This window comes from Chironomus tepperi, unplaced genomic scaffold (assembly GCF_022539635.2).
Source record: "Chironomus tepperi strain 1889 unplaced genomic scaffold, CSIRO-AGI_Ctep_v1 contig_48, whole genome shotgun sequence".
In the NCBI taxonomy this organism is placed as follows: Eukaryota; Metazoa; Arthropoda; class Insecta; order Diptera; family Chironomidae; genus Chironomus; species Chironomus tepperi.
This window is the reverse complement of record NW_027226170.1, coordinates 1,908,889-1,928,889: the sequence shown is the minus strand read 5'-3', so window position 1 is coordinate 1,928,889 and position 20,001 is coordinate 1,908,889. Positions and strand designations below refer to the sequence as shown.

Here is a 20,001-nt window from a genome sequence, read left to right as displayed (position 1 = left end):
CTGCTGATTTTCGAATATTTCAAGTCCATATAACTAACATGTTTTCATCCTGATATTGAAGGACATTAACTTAAATAACCATTTCCTAAAACTGCTTCATCCACATCCAACCAATCTCGCCATCCCCAATATTATGCACCTCCAAAAATTTCCTCAAATTCCTTAACAATAAAAACTCATCATATCAATTTAAATTTAATACCATAATTATTAGGGATGGCTATCACCTTATAAGGGATTTACTATAAAGTAATCGATAATAATTTGGATAAAATTACACTAAACACGGTCGACATGAATGATACAATTAATAAAAAGTTACTAGTTGATGCTTTGCTGCTGTTAATGAGATTCGATTGTGCGTCCTTAAAGAGACGTCCATTACTGCCAAATATGCTTTCATCATTTTGGTCTTCACTTCGAATTGCTTCATTATCCTATATTTGAGTAGGCAGAAAAGGAACAAAAAATTGTCATGTCATGTAATATTCAACAGCATTTAATTACCTCGTCATTTGATCCACTAATATCGTCATAATTATTGTAACGATTCTGCTTCTTCTTGTGCAGTTCCATTTCTGTATAAAATAATAAAAAGGAATGAAAAATTAGAGTTGAAATTTCAGCAGACTCAGTGCATGCATAATACATGAGCCTATAAACAGATCAACGATAACATAAATAACAACTTTAGCTGCTGCTGCTTTTTTTATACTTTTAAAATTAAACAAATTTATACATTTTATGCAGTGCGCTGCTTTGTGCTTAGAACTAACTTAGGAATGAGAAATTTTCCATTTTTATGTATGAACATGAAGGAAAAAGTTTTTCTTCATTTTTATTGTTTTTTTTTTTGGAAGAGATGAAAAATTGAAAATGAATTTAAAGAGAGATAAATTTTAAAGTTAAGGAGAAGTGAAGTTGTGACTTTTTGAACTTTTAAAGTAGTAAAGAGAAGTTAGTATTTGTTATATCGAGACTAATGATTGTGAGATTGGCTTTAGGTAGGATTCAAAGCTAACTTCTCAAAAAAGAGGAAGTTGTAAGGTTTGAAAACTGGAGCTTCAGCATTCAGTAAGAAAAGATTTAGCCGTTCATATCTGATAGATCCAGAGCTTCGCATTAAATGGATCTCAATGCTAATGACAGTTTAAAGAGCGAGGGTTCGTCAACCGATCTAGACCTACAGTTTAAAGCAGGATACAAAGCTATTCCTTTGACGACATTATTGACTTGACGACAAAGTACTCAATAACTAACGTTCAATCCAGTTAGAACACTAACCAGAATTTAGCGGTATTTGAATGGAGTTGGCGGTTTTACCACTTAGTTTCCCTGCTTTTGATTCAATCTCGTTCTAAGATATTAACCAACATTTGGCTTGATATACTAGGGTTGGGCAAGTATACGTAAATATACGAATATAATATACGATGCTTAACAAGCAGTTAAAAATACAGCATATTCAGGAGCGTAGCTTCAGAATGAGAATTTTAACTAAAATGCATAAATTTCTAAATTTCTGATCATAAGAACCTACTCAGGAGCATATTCAGGGAAGAAATGAGTTTGACTTTAATCTAAACCCTGTACCCTTATCAAAAAATTCCTGACTTTGCCTCTGGACTCTCCTCTACTTTAAATTATATCACTGGTAGACAATCGTTTATCTTTTGCGACACACCTTGGTGATAAACCACACAAGACATGGTTAATGGCATTTTAAAAAATTATTGACGGTGGTTGGCAACACCTGTTTTACCCTAACAGCCAGTGAGCATACTCACTTAAATGAAAGTATTCATGAGTATACTTATTCAATATAATCGAGCATGCTCAGACTCATGAGCTTACTCCATGTCTGACCGAGATAAATAGATTTTTTTTCCAAATTTTAAACAAATCTGGAACTTGCTATTTCAAATCTATTTAAACTTGTAAGCATAGTCTATAACTCATATCAAAAACAATCTCTAGCCTTAAAGCCTCCAATCCTGACACAGAAAAAATAAATATTGAAAAACTTGATTCCGCATCAACAACAACAAAAAAAAAATACTCATGGAAATTGCGGTAGTAACAATTTTTATCTTTATAGTTTCATCTACATTTATGTGCGGAATAAAGTTAAAGTGCTTAAAATAGGAAGGGAAAGAAATTGATTTTCAACCCTACAAAAAAAAAGAGATTTTTTTTATGTTTCGAGAGGCACCAAAAGGGTCAAAGTACTGTATGCATGTAATTTCTTTAAATGAGACAAAATGTTTGAATAAGAAATTTATGCTGAATAATGTTGAAATTTACATGATAACTTTAATGTTTGCAATTTTGCTGCTGCTTGTTGTGATGATGGATAAAATGAAATAATTCTGTGATTCGTGGACAAAAGGGATTAAAAGAGGGGATCAAGGCAGAATTTTTTGATGTGGAATTTTTGTTTAGAATTTTTATTTAAAATATTTTTTTTTGATAAAATGTTCAAATATGCTCGTGGGGTTCAGCATTCCCGAGCAGCATACTCGAGGGACACAAACGGCTCTCAGGATCCGCCAAGGAGCTATTAATCGGAGCCTTAAAAATCTCTTTTATTAAAACTAAATGAAAGCCGCCTATTTTTGGCAGCCTGACAGCCATATGGACGCCAAACGGAGGCAGCTCATTTATGTAGCCCGGGACAACGAATTCACTAAGACACTGCTACATCGGAAAGACATGAAGTTGCCGTGACTGTACCGTAGCGGCTTATTTTGACCCATTTTCAATGCTAATTCACCACAGTGTGTCGCTCGGGTTGTTCAGAATGTAATGAAATATTTTTCGAGGACCGTCGAGTTTTGAGTCCAGTGATTCACAAAAAATAGCTCCAAAAAACTAGAGCACTGTAACAAAATTTAATCTTCAATTGCTATTTTCATATTCAAATCTCCTTGAAACTTCACAAATTGTTGTTCCATCAACGAACAACTAACAAATCAGGAACAATAAAACAATGGTTCATCAAAGCATTCATTGTATACTCACCATACAATCGTATTGTGCCCTCTGCATCTCCAATACTGTTTTTCGAGATGCATTTATATCCACCAAAATCAGATTTTTGTGTTTTTCGTAGTACTAAAGTCATTTGTACAGCATACATTGAGTTTTCTATTTCTGACATTAGATAGCGATCATTTGAGATTATCATCTCGCCTTTATGGATGTAAATGGAGGAGAAGAAGAAGAGAAATTAGAATAAATATGTTGTAAAAAGTTGTGACTGGATGTTGAAAGGGTTGGCAAGTTGTCAAAGAATTTCTATGGATTTTGAGAGTAATTTACAATTTCTGACAGATCAGGAATAGAGCTGGTACAGGAAGCCAGCGATAGAGCTGGCACATGAATCCAGCGATAGAGCTGGTACAGAAACACTGCGATAGAGCTGGCACAGGAAGACAGCGTTATAATTGGTTTAGGTGTTATTTGAGTGACGCTATGAATCACAATTGATTCCCGAGCAGACAAAAGAACGTTAATGCTAGTTGATGGCAAATTAATGTCCAGTTAATGACTAGTTCCAACGCATTTCTGTCCACTCGAGATCTGTACGACCAGCAAAGTAAGTAAGCAGAGTTGCAAAACAGTTGTCTGTGACTGGCTAAAACCGTACAAATTCCTGATAATTTATATCGTTTTTTTTTTCTTCAAAACCATACAAATTATCAAGAATTTTTACGGTTTTTGCCTGTCACAGGCACCTGTTTTGCAACTCTGTAAGTACATAAGAATTTACAATTCCTTGAAAGCTGTTAGCACTTAGAGTCAAATTTCCACAAGATTCCAAGATCCTCAATGTTATACCAACTTGCCAACCCCAACATTCATTTGAATTCAATCCATAAATTAATAAATCAAGAATAAATATCCAGATAATTTCCATATGCACTCAAAATCACATTCATAAATAAATTTTCCACTTTAAATATTCAGACAACAGCACACAACACACAAAAAAAAAAGAGCTGCTCGACATCGATGAGTAAGTGAGTGCAAATATATTAAATGGCATATGAAATTCATTATTAATTTACCATTTTCGCGCTGCCAATAATTGATGGCTTTTGGAGAAGCTTCAACATTGCAAATTAACGTCACATCTGTAAGAAGTGGGGCACCCACGAGTTGGTTAGGCACCTAAAGAACGTGCAACATACAAAAAATACAAAAAATTGCGAGTCAATGAAGATTAATGAAAAGACAAACAAAATGTAAATGAATTGCTATATCTCATACCTGTATCAGTGGATGAACTGGTATTGTATGTAAAACGCCAATCAAGGGGTTGAAAAATTGCAAACAAACAGAATAACAGCAACGTGAATGAGAGAGTAAAAAATTATGAATTGCCATGAGTATCATCATCATTTATAATCGGATTTATGTACGCATATATATGTTTTTCATCATTTTGTTGTATATATACACGTCAACAGAAGAGGAAAAATGAATAAATCAATGTCTCATCATCACCATTATACACACATTCAGCCAACAATCGCAATTAAATTTCAATTTTTGCTAAACGCGAACAGCAGTTAATTTATATAAATTTAAAATGTACTATTGTGTCGATGTTTGCTTCTGTCGCTTGTCGCTGCTCCTGATGGTGACACGAGTGGTGTTGGACAAAAAAAATTTTATTGCAATTTAATGTGCTTGACGGTTTTATGAGGAGAGGCTGTTAATTTTAAGTTGATTTCAAATTGAGCACTTTTTGGAGATTTTTTTGGGGATTTTTTAATGAATTCTCGAGATGTTCTTGAGATTGTGACAAGCTTGTTATGTCATTTTATGTCATCATTCCTTCAATTTATTGCATTTTAAGTTCAATTATTGAGGATTCAGTTTAGTTAGTTCTCTTCATTTGTAGTAGTTATGAGGTCGACGAATATTGGCTTTTAGATTTAGAGCAGTGATGGGCAACCTATGTGTCATGGTTCATTAGTGCTGAGAAAAATATAAGGTTGCACACCTCTGATCAAGGCAATTCATTTGAATTGTCAATGATTTTGACTGTTTTTACACACGCCTAGGCACTACTTGGGAAATTGAGGAAGCATAAGCCTAACTCGGAAGCTGACCATGCTGTGTGATTGGATAAGTAAATTAAAGGATAAAGTAAAAGTATATCCAAAGCACCTTGCCTGAAGAGTGGCAGCCCAACAATCAGGCTAGAGATGTAAGGCTTACAACCGATCATATTCAAAATTAACTTGTTTAAAGAAAGCAACTTAGGATTAAAAGAATAGGAACTAAATGTGCGGTCAGACAATTTGTACAAACTAGCTGATAGATCCAGCAACAGAATCAGTTGAGAGGCCTTATGTTGCATCCTAAGCTCCACATAGAAACATGATTGCAGAAAGATAGTAAGAGTAAGTAAGTAAGGCTCCACTATCCCGTGATAACTAAAAGCCCCCTTTCTAATCTATTAAAAAAAACCGAAATTCAATTTTATCAAGTATCTACCTCAAGAATTGATATCCATAATCTACTACACCCCCTAAAAACCTACACATTACCATTCATAAACTTTATCATTGTCGAAAATTCAAAAAAGCAAAAGTTTTGCACCACAAAAGTTTACAATGATACTATTATGTATTACACATAATAAGGATAAGAAATTAGTCATAATTAAACAGCATATCATAGCATGCTAACAGAGAGTAAGAGAGCTAAGTGAATATTTATCACATGAAAGGCACCCAACTGACAATAAACAATAAAATAGGGATTAAATTATTACAAAATGAAGTGAACATTATGCAAGTTAATATTTGTTAGGAGGAAGGAGTGAGGCAGGGATGGGGGTTGAGGATGAAAAGTTTATAAACATAACAAAATAATAATTAACATTTTGTAATATGAATTTTAAAAGACTTTTGTGTTTGCCTTTGTGTTTGGGGTGATTTTGTTCGAATTTTTCTAGTGATTCTTAAGACTAAATTTAGATCCAAAATCCAGATCGCATAGCACAGGCATATGCGATGCAAGGTTTAAACCGAATTCAGTATCAAGTCACAGTCACGATGATTTGATACCCAATATTGGCTGGATTAATCAATTTGTGCTTTTTAGGATATCAACTGTCATTTAATATTCAAATTGTGCATGCAACTAAATTTAGTTGATTTTCCCCTTTTATAGTTGTAGACCCCTTCACATAAACATTTAATTTGTTTTCGAACTTCAAACAATAAAGATCTTATTCATTTGCATTTTCGTCCAGTTATTATTTACTTGATAGAGGTTTATCAGTTCCTTCATTTACAAGTTACAGTTGTAATTATTACAAAACTTCCATTGGATGCGAATCAATCAAAAAGTTCAATTTTTCTTGGATATTTTCTAATTTTCCAATAAATTTTGTCAAAAAACCCAAAAAATCTGACAAAATCCTCCCAAAGGACACCCCTAAAAAGCAGAGTGCCTTTATTTCCATACAGAAAGCAGCAATAAAGCCAAACTTTTTATTTAAACTCTACCAAAACCTGAGGCATTGTACTCAACACAACAATGGGGTAAATTATCACTTTTCCATTGTTTTTGTGTCCCTTTTTTCCTCTTCCTGTATATATATATATATATATATATCCAACATGTTTGTGGCAAATGAATGGATTGAATGAGAAAAACTTTTTACAGCCACGACAATGGATGTAAAACAATTACTAAAAAATTAGAGATACAAGACAAACTTACAATGTACTTGAACTTTCATTCTTTTGGACACGGATGGAGGGACACTATTTGATGCTATGCATAAATATGCTCCCATTTCAGATCTCGTGATTTTTGTGAGTGACAACATTTCACCTTCAACTTGATGTGCTGGAATTGAAAAATTTATTGAATGGAATTTTCAAGGTAGTCATGCGGTGTTGTGACACTGTTTTATGCTGGTATCACATGATATTTTTAATTAAAATACTTATGGATTGGAATGTGCAGTTTCAATGCTGTAAATAGTTTGGAACGCGCACATCCAATGCTGTAATTTGCATCGACAGCCTTGATATTGTTAAACTTACATTTGGTTTTACCATGAGGACCTGTTCTGGCGATTATTTCACGTCCATCCTCACGTTTCCACGTTATTTTGGGTTTGGGATATCCTCGGGCCTTACATACTAATTTTGCTGATCCACCTTCAGGAACCATCATGTCTATATTGGGAGTAAAATTAAGGAATTTATAAAAATATAAAATTTAATTAAATTAAATCATTCAGGAACACCTGGTGGCTTCTCTTGAAATAATCAAAAAATTCTCAGTGGTGGACAACCTGTGTGCCGCGGTATACTCGAATCACAGCAAAAAATCTTTGGCAGTGGCATGAACTATATACTGTGAACAGTCGAGGCTTACCACTAAGGTGTGCCGTGTATAAAAGGTTGTCCACCACTGATCTATAATAAAAAAATAATTCATGGTTTACCTCCTGATGTCTCTTCATACACAATATCCGGTGGAATCACGACTTCCAAGAACGCTGTCTGCATTTTCATTGGATCTGTATTTACCTACATATTCACATAAAAATACATATCCAATTTTAAATTAAATATCTCAAATTTCAGTAAAACAATAAAATCGAATCCCATTGTTAAAAAAAGTATTATTAAAAATATTAAGCATGGGTCACCTGACACATATATTGTCCTCGATCCTCCATTTTTACACTTTTTATGTTTAACGTCCACGTATTGAAATCGTTGTGAGTGACTGAGAGACGTCCATTATTTGTAATGACATGTTCATGAATTGCCAAAATTGCTTTGGCATCAGCCTTTATCCACGCAACCTATATACATCCAATAAACAGCATTAATACATTTTGTAATGGGAGATGGAATATTTTTAATTGAAACTTTTAATCATCAATGCTTATTGCATTTTTTTTTTTTGGACTAAAAGTTGCAATTTTACTTCCAATACAAAATAATCAGCATAGACTTTATCATCATCTAATTATTATGCATTGTAATTGAATTTAATTTAAGTGCAAAATAACAACAAAAATTCTCTTTTATTTTGTGCAAGTTGTGCTTTTTCCATTAAGGCATGCATCAAACATAAACGTTTCATGTGGATAAATGTTTTCGACAATCAGAAAAATATGTTCACATAATGATAACCGCTTCATGCTTTATACATATTTTCAGTGCTGATTTTTATGAAACATGATGAGTGCATTTTGGATGAAAAATTGAGGTTAATGAACTTTTGGGAGAGGTATGAGTAGGGTTAATGATATGATGATGATGAAATTGGTGATTTTAGTGAATTCCTTAAAACTAGAGATCGAAATTGGCTAGAATTCAATATGAAGTCGAGTTGGTCCGGATTAGCACACATTGAAATGATGCAACAACAGCGCCGACGTGGTAAAATGCTTACTGACACTTGGTTCTAGCTTGAATAGTACAAGACAGCTAGTCGATCCAAATTCCGGTCATATGCCGATGTGGCACTAACTTGATGTCTAGTTTGATTTCAGTGACCAACATCAAGGCCATATACCAGAGTTATATCGGCTTAATGTTAGATTTCGACTCAAAATTCAACTAAAGCCAAGATTCAACATCCAACCGGCATGACTCTGACATGGTTCCAGGTTTAAATCAAATCCGACATTAAGTCAGAGTCAAGTTAACTTGTTACTTGATTTCTGATCGATTAACCGACTTGTATTATTCGATTTAGCAGCAAGTGACAGCCAGCTGCCGATTGATTGATTAACTGAATTGTGCTTTTTGATTTAGTAAATTATTGATTCGGCACCATGATGTCAAAATGGCAATGTGAGCCAGTCGGGACCTTAAATCAACTAATCCACATAAATTCTTACTCAACTTCAAACTATCCTTAAAATTATTGTGCAGACTACGACAACATCAAATGTGCATTGGTATAATTTAAATAATTGTGCGTATTAAAATGAGAAAATGCGCTCCATTCACACATCATTAATGACTTTCATACTTGCTCTCTTTTCTATCATTCAACGAATGAGTCTGCTGGTTTTCACTCTACACTACGAATGCACAACAGCCACACTTTCCACATTAATTAGCTATGATTAATTATTGAATAAACATCCAGCATACGTTGATTATTGATTCACAAGTATTGAAGGTGTAGGTGTATTAGCCGAAGAGGATTTTTATGTTATGACATAAATTCTATCCTATTCAATTTAATTTAATTTAATTCTATTTAAAAAAATATTATTTTGAATTATTTTAAATTGCTGCATTCAAATATTTTTATAAGCACGTTTTTTTGGTTAATCGAACGTGTCAAAATTATCGAAAATCTCTGTTGACCATGAATTATTTTGCAATTATGAATTTTCACAACAATCAACTCTATTTTATTGTTCATTCAATAATTAAAATCATGAGTTAATTTGTAGAGCAGATGTTTATGAAATTAATAATGACATGCAGTTGAAGTTTTTGGATATATTATTGATGAAAATTTTGCGGTTTAATGAATTTGAATTAAATTTATTGAATTATTTTGATAAAGCTTTAAATTTAATAAATGGCGAAATTCAATTTTAGCCTATGCTTCTCAAGGTGTGCTCAAGCACACTAGTCTGTTGCCTAAATGCACGACAACAAACTAAATTTGCGTAAAATTGCTTGAACTAAAAGAATTTTAAGAAATCCTGTTTAAGTTGATGATCCCCTGAGATATTAAGGGTGCTGTCAACAAACCATTATCATCAGGGGATTGTCAACTTAACAAATTGTAAACAAATCTGCATTTTTTCCAATTTTTACATCAATTTACATAATTTTTATACATTCAATGCTTATTATATTTAAAAACCATAATAAAGCTTCAAATTAAGTCAAAAGCAATGTAATAAACAGTTTAGTTTCTCTAAAATTTGCACTTTTCAATTGAATTTTTAAGAAATTCTAAATTTTTAAAGGTTAAATTTCATAAATTTCAAATTAAACTAAAATTAAGCTTGCTAATCCGAATTCCGACAGTAAACAATATTGTAAAATAACAAAACTAAGTTCCAATTACTTCCAATAACATCAAATTCAACAACAATAGCAATCCAAGTCACTTACTCGATTGCAAAATAAAAGTAAATAAAACAATTAGCAGGATGTGCCCGCAAAAGGGATGATGATTATTACACATTCATGCACTAAACAATAATAGTCTGAGGGAAAATTGTAAAGCGATTATTGTGCTTAATGCTTAAAAACAACATTGCAGTTGTTGTCGATGCCAATGCAGTTGTTTATGCCATTCTGTTCTCACTTTAGTGTACGGCGGTTTGAATGATAGTTTAGGAATTGTATTTTTTTGTATCCAATAGATAATTTTATAAATCCACACAGGTCCATTGAATGATGACAAGTGAGAGAATGGCACTAATCAACCGAAAAGCTACAATTGACATCAAAAAAATAAATTTCTACTAATTTGAGGCAATCACAAAATTTCAAATTTTCTGTTTTTGAAATGTGTTAATCTAATTTACAGCAAACGACGATGTTTGAACTTCCACTGCAGGTGAAAACTCTTTGTGTTATATTTCAAAAGCACTACCTTTAACCCCTCTCGATATTGTTTTGACGTTAACATTTGATCTAAAAAAATAAGTTGTCAATCAGTCTCTCAAAGCAAGGTATTTCGGCCGTTAATAAAAAATAGTAAAAAAGCGTCTGTCTGAGGTAAAAATTATCGGCTTTTTGTAGAACTAAAATTGAGTATTTTTTTTTGATACATGAAAAAATTTGTACGATTTTTTTGTTTATTGAGCGCGGTTTATTGGAGTAGGAAAATTTGCAAGTATAGAAAAATGTTTGACTGAAAGTTAGCTCTGTGCTGCGTTTGTGCCTACATACCTGAACAGCACAAAACAGTTATTCGGTCAGAAATCTAGACCCATATTGGCGTGGCTATGACTTGGTGCTAAATATGGCTTAAATCTAACAATCACCTTCTTTTGCTATTCAAGATAGCTCTGACACAAATTAAATTTACAAAGTCGACACTGCGGATGTAAGAAAAGGAGCAAAATTAATCGGCACAAATTATTCAGGAAAGTCAAGTTGATGAAGTATAGCGTCCAAGCTTCCATTTCAATTGCCATGTGGACTACATCTGGGTGGAATCAAAAACCAGAGCTTGAAGCCGACTCGAATTTTATATGGATCCGGGTTGACTTGAGTCGCCAAAAACTTGTGCCGGACCAAAAATTACAATTTAGAACCCTTCAAGTGGAGGAGAAGTATAGATAGGGACGTTTCTAGAAGGGGGTAAGAGATTGTTTAGGGTTAAGCTTCCATCAATTTTGGACAAAATTCTCCATTTTAATACGTTTAAAAAAAAAAAAAAAATACAAAAATTCTCCTAAAAAATTTAGTGGAAGAAGACATTTGATGGTAATTTCTCTCAGTACTACGTTTCTAAGAAGGGCTGTATCAAGGCATCCACGTCCCAGACATCTATACCCCTACTCTTCTCCAATACTGACTAAACTAAAAACTCCAAAATAAAAAATCCACATTAAAAGTTATTTTTAACTTCAAATTTTTTCCCCCTCTTTCACCAGCAATCTACCTATCTATCTATCCATCTAGCTATAGTTAACAACTCAGATCATCATTTTTCAGCAAAAAAAATCCTCTCTTTATTTTCAAGCTCTTTTTTTTCGACATTTCATTGATAGTACGTTGAATGATGGATTTTAATTTTTTAATATCAACGTCAAATATGGTTTTTGGAAGGGATAGGTATGCAGAGAGTAGCGAGCATGAATATTTTTTCAATGAAACTTTAATTAATGAAATTAAATTTTTTTGATAGAGGATTTTTTTTTATGCAGCACAAAAAACCACGGAAGACAATAAAAAAAGTGGTACAAAATTTTTTTTCCCTCTCTTTGAGCGGATTAAATAATTAATTTTTTGTTTTAAGCGCTTGGCGTTGATTGAAAGTCATGTCAGTTCTTTTATTGAATTTATTTTAATGGAAGTACAAAATAAAATCAATTTTTTTAATTAAAGATGAAAATTTTTGTGGATAATTGAAAGTTTTTTTGTTGTTTTTTGAAGTTGGTTGATGTCTATCATGTAATAAAGTGGAAGTATGTAATTTAAATCATTAATTTAATTATTTTACTACATTTTAATTGAATAGATCCATTACAAAATAAGTTTTTGAATGTTTTACAAATTTTTATGCTTGTAACCAACTTCAATTCATACAATTTTATTAGTTTACTTGTAGCCAACTTCAAGTCATAAAGTTTTGTTAGTTTACATTAAAAATTTAGGTTTTTTGCATTAATTTAATGATTTTTTGACTTTTTAACAACTTTAAAAGATAAGAACTGCTTCTAATTGAATTCCAAAGAATAAACAACAGTTATTTTATCAAATAAAATGCAAAACTAGCTCAGATTTACTCAAATTTACTAATTTTCATCAAAATAACACATTTTATTGCGTAAAATCCAAATTTCTTTGCTATATTGCATCCATTAATGCCAAAATCACTTACAAACAGATCCCTATTCACGATACATTACACATACTATATTTTTGAGAAGTCCCGCGAATAAAAATTGAATTAAATTTTTTTAATTTGACTTTTTTTCGGTTGAAGTATCGGTGGGGATATAAAAAGTAGTGCTTTTGAAGTCAACTAATTGTTTTTCGTTCAATATTTAACATCCAACTTACGATGACGATGCGGATATTTTTTGAGGATTAATTTTGTTTTTTTATTCCTTTGACGGGGTATTTTTTGTCATTGAATATAGCGCCAAATTTTGTCAGTGATATGAAAATTATAAAAAAAATGTGAAACACAAAAATGGATACAAAAAAAAAAGTTTGTGCATTAAAAATTTGTGCTTTTTTATATTGGTGCAATAGTGCTGGTGCTGGTGCATATCTATCTATTGATTATTTTGGTGCTCGTGAATTGTTGCTTACATTCAACAAAATCATTTCTTATTATTAAATTGTGCGATTCGGTGCGAATAAACTTTATAGGTGCTCTGGTGCTCAGATATATATTTATATATATTTGGTGTAAATAGATAAAATTATTTGTGATTAAGGTGCAGTTGATTATGTCACTAAACGACATAATCGATTATAAAACAGTGAAAAACAGTATTAGCATGCATTGAAAAACTGATACGTACCCTAGCAGGGGACCCGGATTCACCACTCACCCTATAACCACCTAAATTATTAACTACACATGTAAATGTTGCATCTCGTCCTTGAGCAACTGTTACATTTTCTAGTGGAAAGACGAAATCAGGTTCAAATGCTGACACTGTAGTTAATCGTAGATGAAGGGGAAAGAAAGAAAGGTAAAATCGTTATACACAAAAAACACATACATGACATGCTACACATAAGTAGCTCAAGATGAAATCACGACTCTAAATTTATCTAATGGTTTTATTGTCGCTTTACAACACATCGTGCATATAAATAAGTAGGAAGAAGAAGAAGGCAAGAAAAACCTTTGTCAGGAGCATCATCATACGTGATAAGCCTCTTTACTTCATTGTTTAATACATACACAAACACATACGAATGTGTAAGATGCTCCATAAAGGCATTTCTATCATAAAAAATTCATAGGCAATGGAAGTAAGAACAAAAATTAAATAAAATTCAAGGAAAAAAAACGTGAAAATGATGCGATATTCTTGAAAATGAAATTCTTCATCCCCTTCTCGACTACCTTTAAGGAATCTCGTCTTTTACTTTAAGTGAATGGAAAAGTAGACGAAAAAAGGAAAGAAGAAGAATGTTGATGAAAGACAGAACTGACAAATTACTGAATTAACTTGTGGTGAAGCCTTGAAAGGAACTTTTTTACATTTTAATAGAATAAATGTCAAGGAAGTGAAAAGTAATTAACTTTACTACTCGGATTGCTTCTATGACTCAATGAGAAAGTTTTGTGTCTTGAAATAAGAAAAAGAGAACCTCAAAAAAATTAATCTTAAATTCAATGTCACTTCTTGTTTTAAGGTGGAATGAATCAATCTGTTTTTGTGTAAAGATTTGTTGAGTATTTAAATGTTGAAAGGATTTTTTGAAAGGTTTAAAGGGAAATTTATGGTTGCTTGGCTGGATTTATCTTTTTGGTAAGATTGCAAACAGGTTGAATTTGACTTGAATATAATGCAGAGATCGAAGCCGCTGACTTTTTAGTCGGCGGCGGCTAGAAATCGGCTTAGCTAAGCGAAAAAGTTTAGCCGGCTAAAAAAACGGCTTAGCTAAGTCGATTTTTTAGCCGGCTAAATATTTCGGCTTAGCTAAGCCGATTTTTTTAGCCGGCTAAACTTTTCGCTTAGCTAAGCCGATTTTTTAGCCGGCTAAAATATTCGGCTTACGTTAGCCGATCATTTTAGTCGGCTAAGACATTTAGCCGGCTTACGTTAGCCGCCGGCTAAGGCGTCACTAAATGAATGAATTAATTTCCAAATTAATTGGAAATTTATTCAAATTAATACAATAATTAATATACTAATATGATTATCTTAATTCTATACTTGCTTGTGAAGTATATAATTTCATAGAAAAATAATACAAAATGAATTTTTTACTCTTTTTTGATATTTTTTGAGATTTTCATATGTTACAATGTAATTTATAAATATTAGAGCAGTCTTACTACTATAATATAATAAGTATTATTTTTTTTTAAATGTTTACATGTAAAAAACTCAAAAAGGGTAAAAAATTCATTTTGTATTATTTTTCTATGAAATTATATACTTCACAAGCAAGTATAGAATTAAGATAATCATATTAGTATATTAATTATTGTATTAATTTGAATAAATTTCCAATTAATTTGGAAATTAATTCATTCATTTAGTGACGCCTTAGCCGGCGGCTAACGTAAGCCGGCTAAATGTCTTAGCCGACTAAAATGATCGGCTAACGTAAGCCGAATATTTTAGCCGGCTAAAAAATCGGCTTAGCTAAGCGAAAAAGTTTAGCCGGCTAAAAAATCGGCTTAGCTAAGCCGAAATATTTAGCCGGCTAAAAAATCGACTTAGCTAAGCCGTTTTTTTAGCCGGCTAGAAAAACGGCTTAGTTAAGCCGATTTTTAGCCGCCGACCTAAGTGACTTCGATCTCTGATATAATGGCAAGACAGAGATTCTTTAATAAACAAATCTTAGCAACTGTGGTGTATAACAATGTGGAATCTAAGGTATCGAGCCATATATAGACGAATCGAGCCATATATAGAGTAAGGCCTCTGTGGCCGAAACAAACCAGTCTGATCGGCATATATTGAAATGTTGCCACAACGGCGACGAGGCGGCAGTATACTTAGATTCAAGTAGCTGCCACTTGGCAAATTTGGTTGAATTTTCCAAGTGGCCGGTCATTTAATTCTAAGTATACTGCCAGCTCATCGCCGTGGTGGCAAAATTTAAATATGTGCCGATCGGGCAGATATCTGTCACTCTTTCTCTTATGAGGGCATGAGTTTAATTCCCAACAGAGAACGGATCTTTCAATCATTTTATAGACTGCTGTCTACATGTTAAGAATTTAATGGATACACAATGCTTACGACCAGAGTTGTCATATAGGTGCCTCTGGACCTACCATGAGCTGTATCATGGTAGCTTTTGACTTTGTCTAGTCATTAGCTATGGAAAGCCAAATAATTTTGTATTTTAATGCCTGAGATTGATTTATCTCCTTAATAGCAAATTGATAGGTGACAACTCTGCTGACGACATTACAGCAACTAACTGTTCAAATCTCATAATAATTATAAAGTCAAATATCAAATAACAAACTACCTAATCCTGTCATCAAAACAAATTTATAACATAAATTTCACTAAATCCCCTCCAAACTTCCATTTCCAGCACTTAAATTATATCTGACCATTCACAAAAATGTTCTCCCACCTTTTTTATGTCCATAAAATGTATTCACACAGCTCTCTTTTGTCAGGATATTAAATTTTTATAATATTTTTATTGCCTACCTCCTGCCTGGCCTTTTTTGCCACCTTATCCATTCATTATATATTTACTCAATAGATGGATAAATCCTAAGTCAATATAAGAGCGATTTTAACATTCAAAAGGTACCGAAAAAAAAGGCACATTTGTTACAATGGTCTGTAACGCACACATGTATTCAAAGAGCGTTCCTTTAAATAGCATCATAACGTGCTTAGGATTAAGTGTGTAAATAGACTCATTTTTTATATAGCCGAGTGGCACTTGATATCAATATAAAGGAGAAACTTTTTTATGACATTCCATTCGATTCTAAGTATTTATGTAAAGGAATCTCGAAGGAGAAGAAGGAGAGGATAAAGGTGTCGAGTACATGATGAGACATGTGTATAGAATGTGAGGGTCACTTTTAAGTCAAAATAACAAAATGAAAATGACTATAATCATTTTAACCTTTCGGAACACGTAAAAGAAATTTTTCAATTGGACATTTCAACGTGATTTTCCTTCACAATTTTCATCTTGTGCTTGGTTCTTTTCTTAGTTCCTTTTATATTGCTTGAGAATGTTCTTTTGGAGAAATGGAAACTTTTTTAAAACATTCTTTTTCAATGAATTTCAATTGATTTTTTGTTGACTATTTCTGTTGTTCAGTGAAATTGAAATTTTTATTGAACAACTGTTATGAAAATATTGAAACAGACGGCAATTGAAGACATTGAGTCATGTTTAAATTTACATTTAATGATAAAATAAGTTTAATTTAATTTATTGATTTTTCAATTGAAGAAAATTTAATGTCTTATATAAATATAGTTAGCTGTAACTAGATCTAGCAGGCAAAGAGCATGCTCTCGAGAGCATAGTAAGTTAAGAATACTGGCTCACGAACATCTAGTATATTAAATGTCAGGAATCTCTCGAGAGTATGCTCTTTGCCTTTGTCCTTTTTGTTATGGTGGATTCTAGTCTTATTCATAGTTTAACACCCTTTACATTTCAAATTACTTCTGTAAAAAATTATAATTTAATATGAAGATTTTCGAATGGGATTCGAACCCATTTTCAGCGACTTCCGATCGTATTCTCTTAAAAATAAGCATCGGTAGTCACTCAGCTATATGACAAAATGATAAGTAAATTTTCGTAAATTACACCTTTCCATTGAACTAGAGCTCGAAGTCGACAAGAATTTTTTATAGCATCGAGTTGACTTTAGTCGATTTTCTATACAAAATCCGAGTCAACTTCGTTCCTAGAACTACGTTTTCTCGATATCGGGATCGGGACTGGGATTTCGAGAAGGCGTACCTAGAATTACCCAGGAAGATTGCTCCATTCATTATTTTATCTTGTTTTATATTCTAAAACAGTGATGGACAAAGTTTTGTTTTTCGCGGCACACCTTGGTAGTATGCCTCGACTGAAACCACACATGACATCTTTGTAGCCAAGCATGACGGCATACTAATGTGCCACGGCACTCGGTTTGCCCATCACTGTTCAAAACGGACAGAATATTTCAAAGAATATTCCAGATTAATAGCGTTTACAACGCATGGACTTATTTACGCCCAAGCTGCCTAGGTAAGTAAATAAAGTAATTTCAGGTGTAATTTCAATTATTCGACATATAATTCTCACCCCATAGACAGCAGCCAGAAAATGTTGACTCTGATTTATAAATATTTAATACCTTCTTAACATTACAAAACTCAAAAATCCATGTTAAATTTATTCAAAATTCCTCATCTTATCTCTAATACCAAAATTCATAAATTAGACAATCTCCAGACATCATATTTCACATAGAAATGATTTTAAATTTTCCCATTAATTACAGATTTATATTCTAATCCCTCCTCCTTAACAAGCATCTCTAAGGTGTGACATAAAAAGTTCATCGAACAACTTACCGTAATCATATTGCATTAACACTAATCCTATAACAAGTGTTGTATAAGTTAAGCATGTTGCTATGTCTCTCCCTAATCTACTCCTATATCGACGCTTTAATTTGAATTTACACCTCGACTGTATCATCATTTCTCGAACATTCGTGAGGGTGATAATTGCTAGCTGTTTAATTAATTATTCAATCCGAATAATTTGTAATTTGATGATTGCTGTGTAATCCTTAATTTATGTTCTCAATCTAACATCAAATCTTGTATCTTGTTCTCACCCTTGTTGTCTGTTAATGCTCTTTAAGAACTTTCTTTTACACCGAATAAATACTTATATATCTGTTGGATATGTGAATATCCACACACAAAAAAAGTTGAAAAATATCGATTTGATTATTAGTTTGCTCGTTAGACTTCAACTGCTGCCAAATAGAACCAAAATAAAAAACTTTACTACAGATGTATAGAATTTTTTTTTGTTGCTGCTTTTCCTTTTAGCTCCTTTATCGCATCGTCATCTGGAAGAGAAGTTAAAGAAGAAAAATAATAGAATCATATAGGAAAAATTATGAGAGTAAGTAAGTGTGTGGTAATATGTGTGTAGGTTGATCGGAAGGGATGGTTTCTGATAAAAGTTTTGTTGTTTTTTCTCAGTTTTTGTTTTATCTGTGATTTTTGGATAGTTGGTGTTGTTTACTTTTGCATTTTGAGTGGATAAATAGTTATAACTGGATGTATTCTCTCAATATTCCTAATCGGCACGTATTGAAATGCTAAAACCTTATTGACGAAGTGGCAACTTTCAATAAATTTGTCTTTTTGTATGTTTTTGATTTTTAAACTTGAGATTTTAATGATTTTAGTAATACTAATAGCAATGTAAGCAGATGTACAAATGCTCTACCTAAGAGCATCCTCCTATCAGTTCCAATTGACACAAACAATGATTCTGTGCCGTTTAAAAATAGAATAGTCTGAATTGTTTGAAATTTGTTCACAAATTAGCAACAAGGGGCTTGCCACTTCGTCTAAGTTCAAAATTTGAACTATAAAGTTTATTCAAATCTACAGTAATCGTTAAAAAATGACAACGAATTTTAATTCTTCAACTGGAGATTTATAAAACCTTGTAAGCGGTTGTTTAACAAAGGAATTAATGCTAATGAACTCTTCTATCTTCCTACCAAGAGGATTTAATTTATCAGAGGAACTCTGTCCAAATAGGTCGGATAGTCAATCAAGTATCCGGACACGAACAAAAGTGCCTCTGGAATTGATTACAGATTAGATTTAAATTGAGCATCATATCAGTGTCACGCCGACCTCGTGTCGGATTTTCAATCGATAAAGATTTTAAGGCTCATGATTAAACAAGCATGATCTGACTTTTTTAGACTCTAAACCAGTGACGTCAAAACTGTATCACTGAGGCTTACCACCAAAGTGAGCTGTGGCGCAACACGCTCTAGAAATAGTGGCAACATTCATAATACGAATCACATCAATCCATAACAATTAATCACATTCTAATCCACAATAAATCCGTCTACAAAAAATGCGTCACTATACCCACATGAAATAACGCAATACTGACTTTTGTAATACTTTTTTTTTGTTGTTGGACAATCGACAACATTGTAAATGTTCTCCTATATTCCCAAAGCCACTTTGCAACATGCTGTTTTTTCGATCTGAACATACATGCATGGATAAGAGTATAGAGGAGGATAAAACAAGAAGAACAAAAAAAAAAAAGAACTAAAACTTTTTCGATAGCAATTTATTCACGATTCACCGCAGCATGTGTGTCGGGATAGAAAAGCAAGTAGAAAAAAAATAAAAATCATAGATTCATGAATGAAAGTTTCAAATAAAGTGAAATTAATTTCATCCATTCCAATCTCTCTCTCTTTTTTTAATTTAATTAACGCCTGTCTTGAGATGCTCGTTTATTGCAGAATCAATATGAAGCATCAAGCATCCGGCATGCAATGTTATAAAAAAAAAAAATTAAATTAACTTTTATATTTGATCAAATATTTATTTAG

The 20,001-nt window shown here is 32.5% G+C and overlaps 1 protein-coding gene across 1 annotated transcript; it reads right to left on the bottom strand.

The window, feature by feature from the left end:
* Positions 1-242: 242 nt before the first annotated feature.
* Positions 243-18,252, bottom strand: LOC139099490 (lachesin-like). The gene is made up of 11 exons (XM_070651965.1): positions 17,963-18,252; positions 13,265-13,371; positions 7,688-7,846; positions 7,481-7,565; positions 7,074-7,208; positions 6,745-6,873; positions 4,273-4,289; positions 4,071-4,173; positions 3,022-3,192; positions 508-578; positions 243-437 (listed from the first exon to the last, which is right to left on the bottom strand). Exons 1-11 carry the CDS (start codon positions 18,090-18,092, stop codon positions 243-245), a joined length of 1,302 nt encoding a protein of 433 aa, XP_070508066.1. The 5' UTR covers positions 18,093-18,252.
* Positions 18,253-20,001: the final 1,749 nt, after the last annotated feature.

Bases quoted from the DNA above. Each gene is read 5' to 3' on its own strand.
- LOC139099490 (XM_070651965.1), bottom strand. From the start codon at position 18,092: ATGATGATACAGTCGAGGTGTAAATTCAAATTAAAGCGTCGATATAGG. The intron at 7,209-7,480 runs GTAAACCATGAA...CTCCCAATATAG, and splicing joins GTATGAAGAGACATCAGGAG to ACATGATGGTTCCTGAAGGT. The intron at 579-3,021 runs GTGAGTATACAA...TATTTTATACAG, and splicing joins GGGCACAATACGATTGTATG to AAATGGAACTGCACAAGAAG.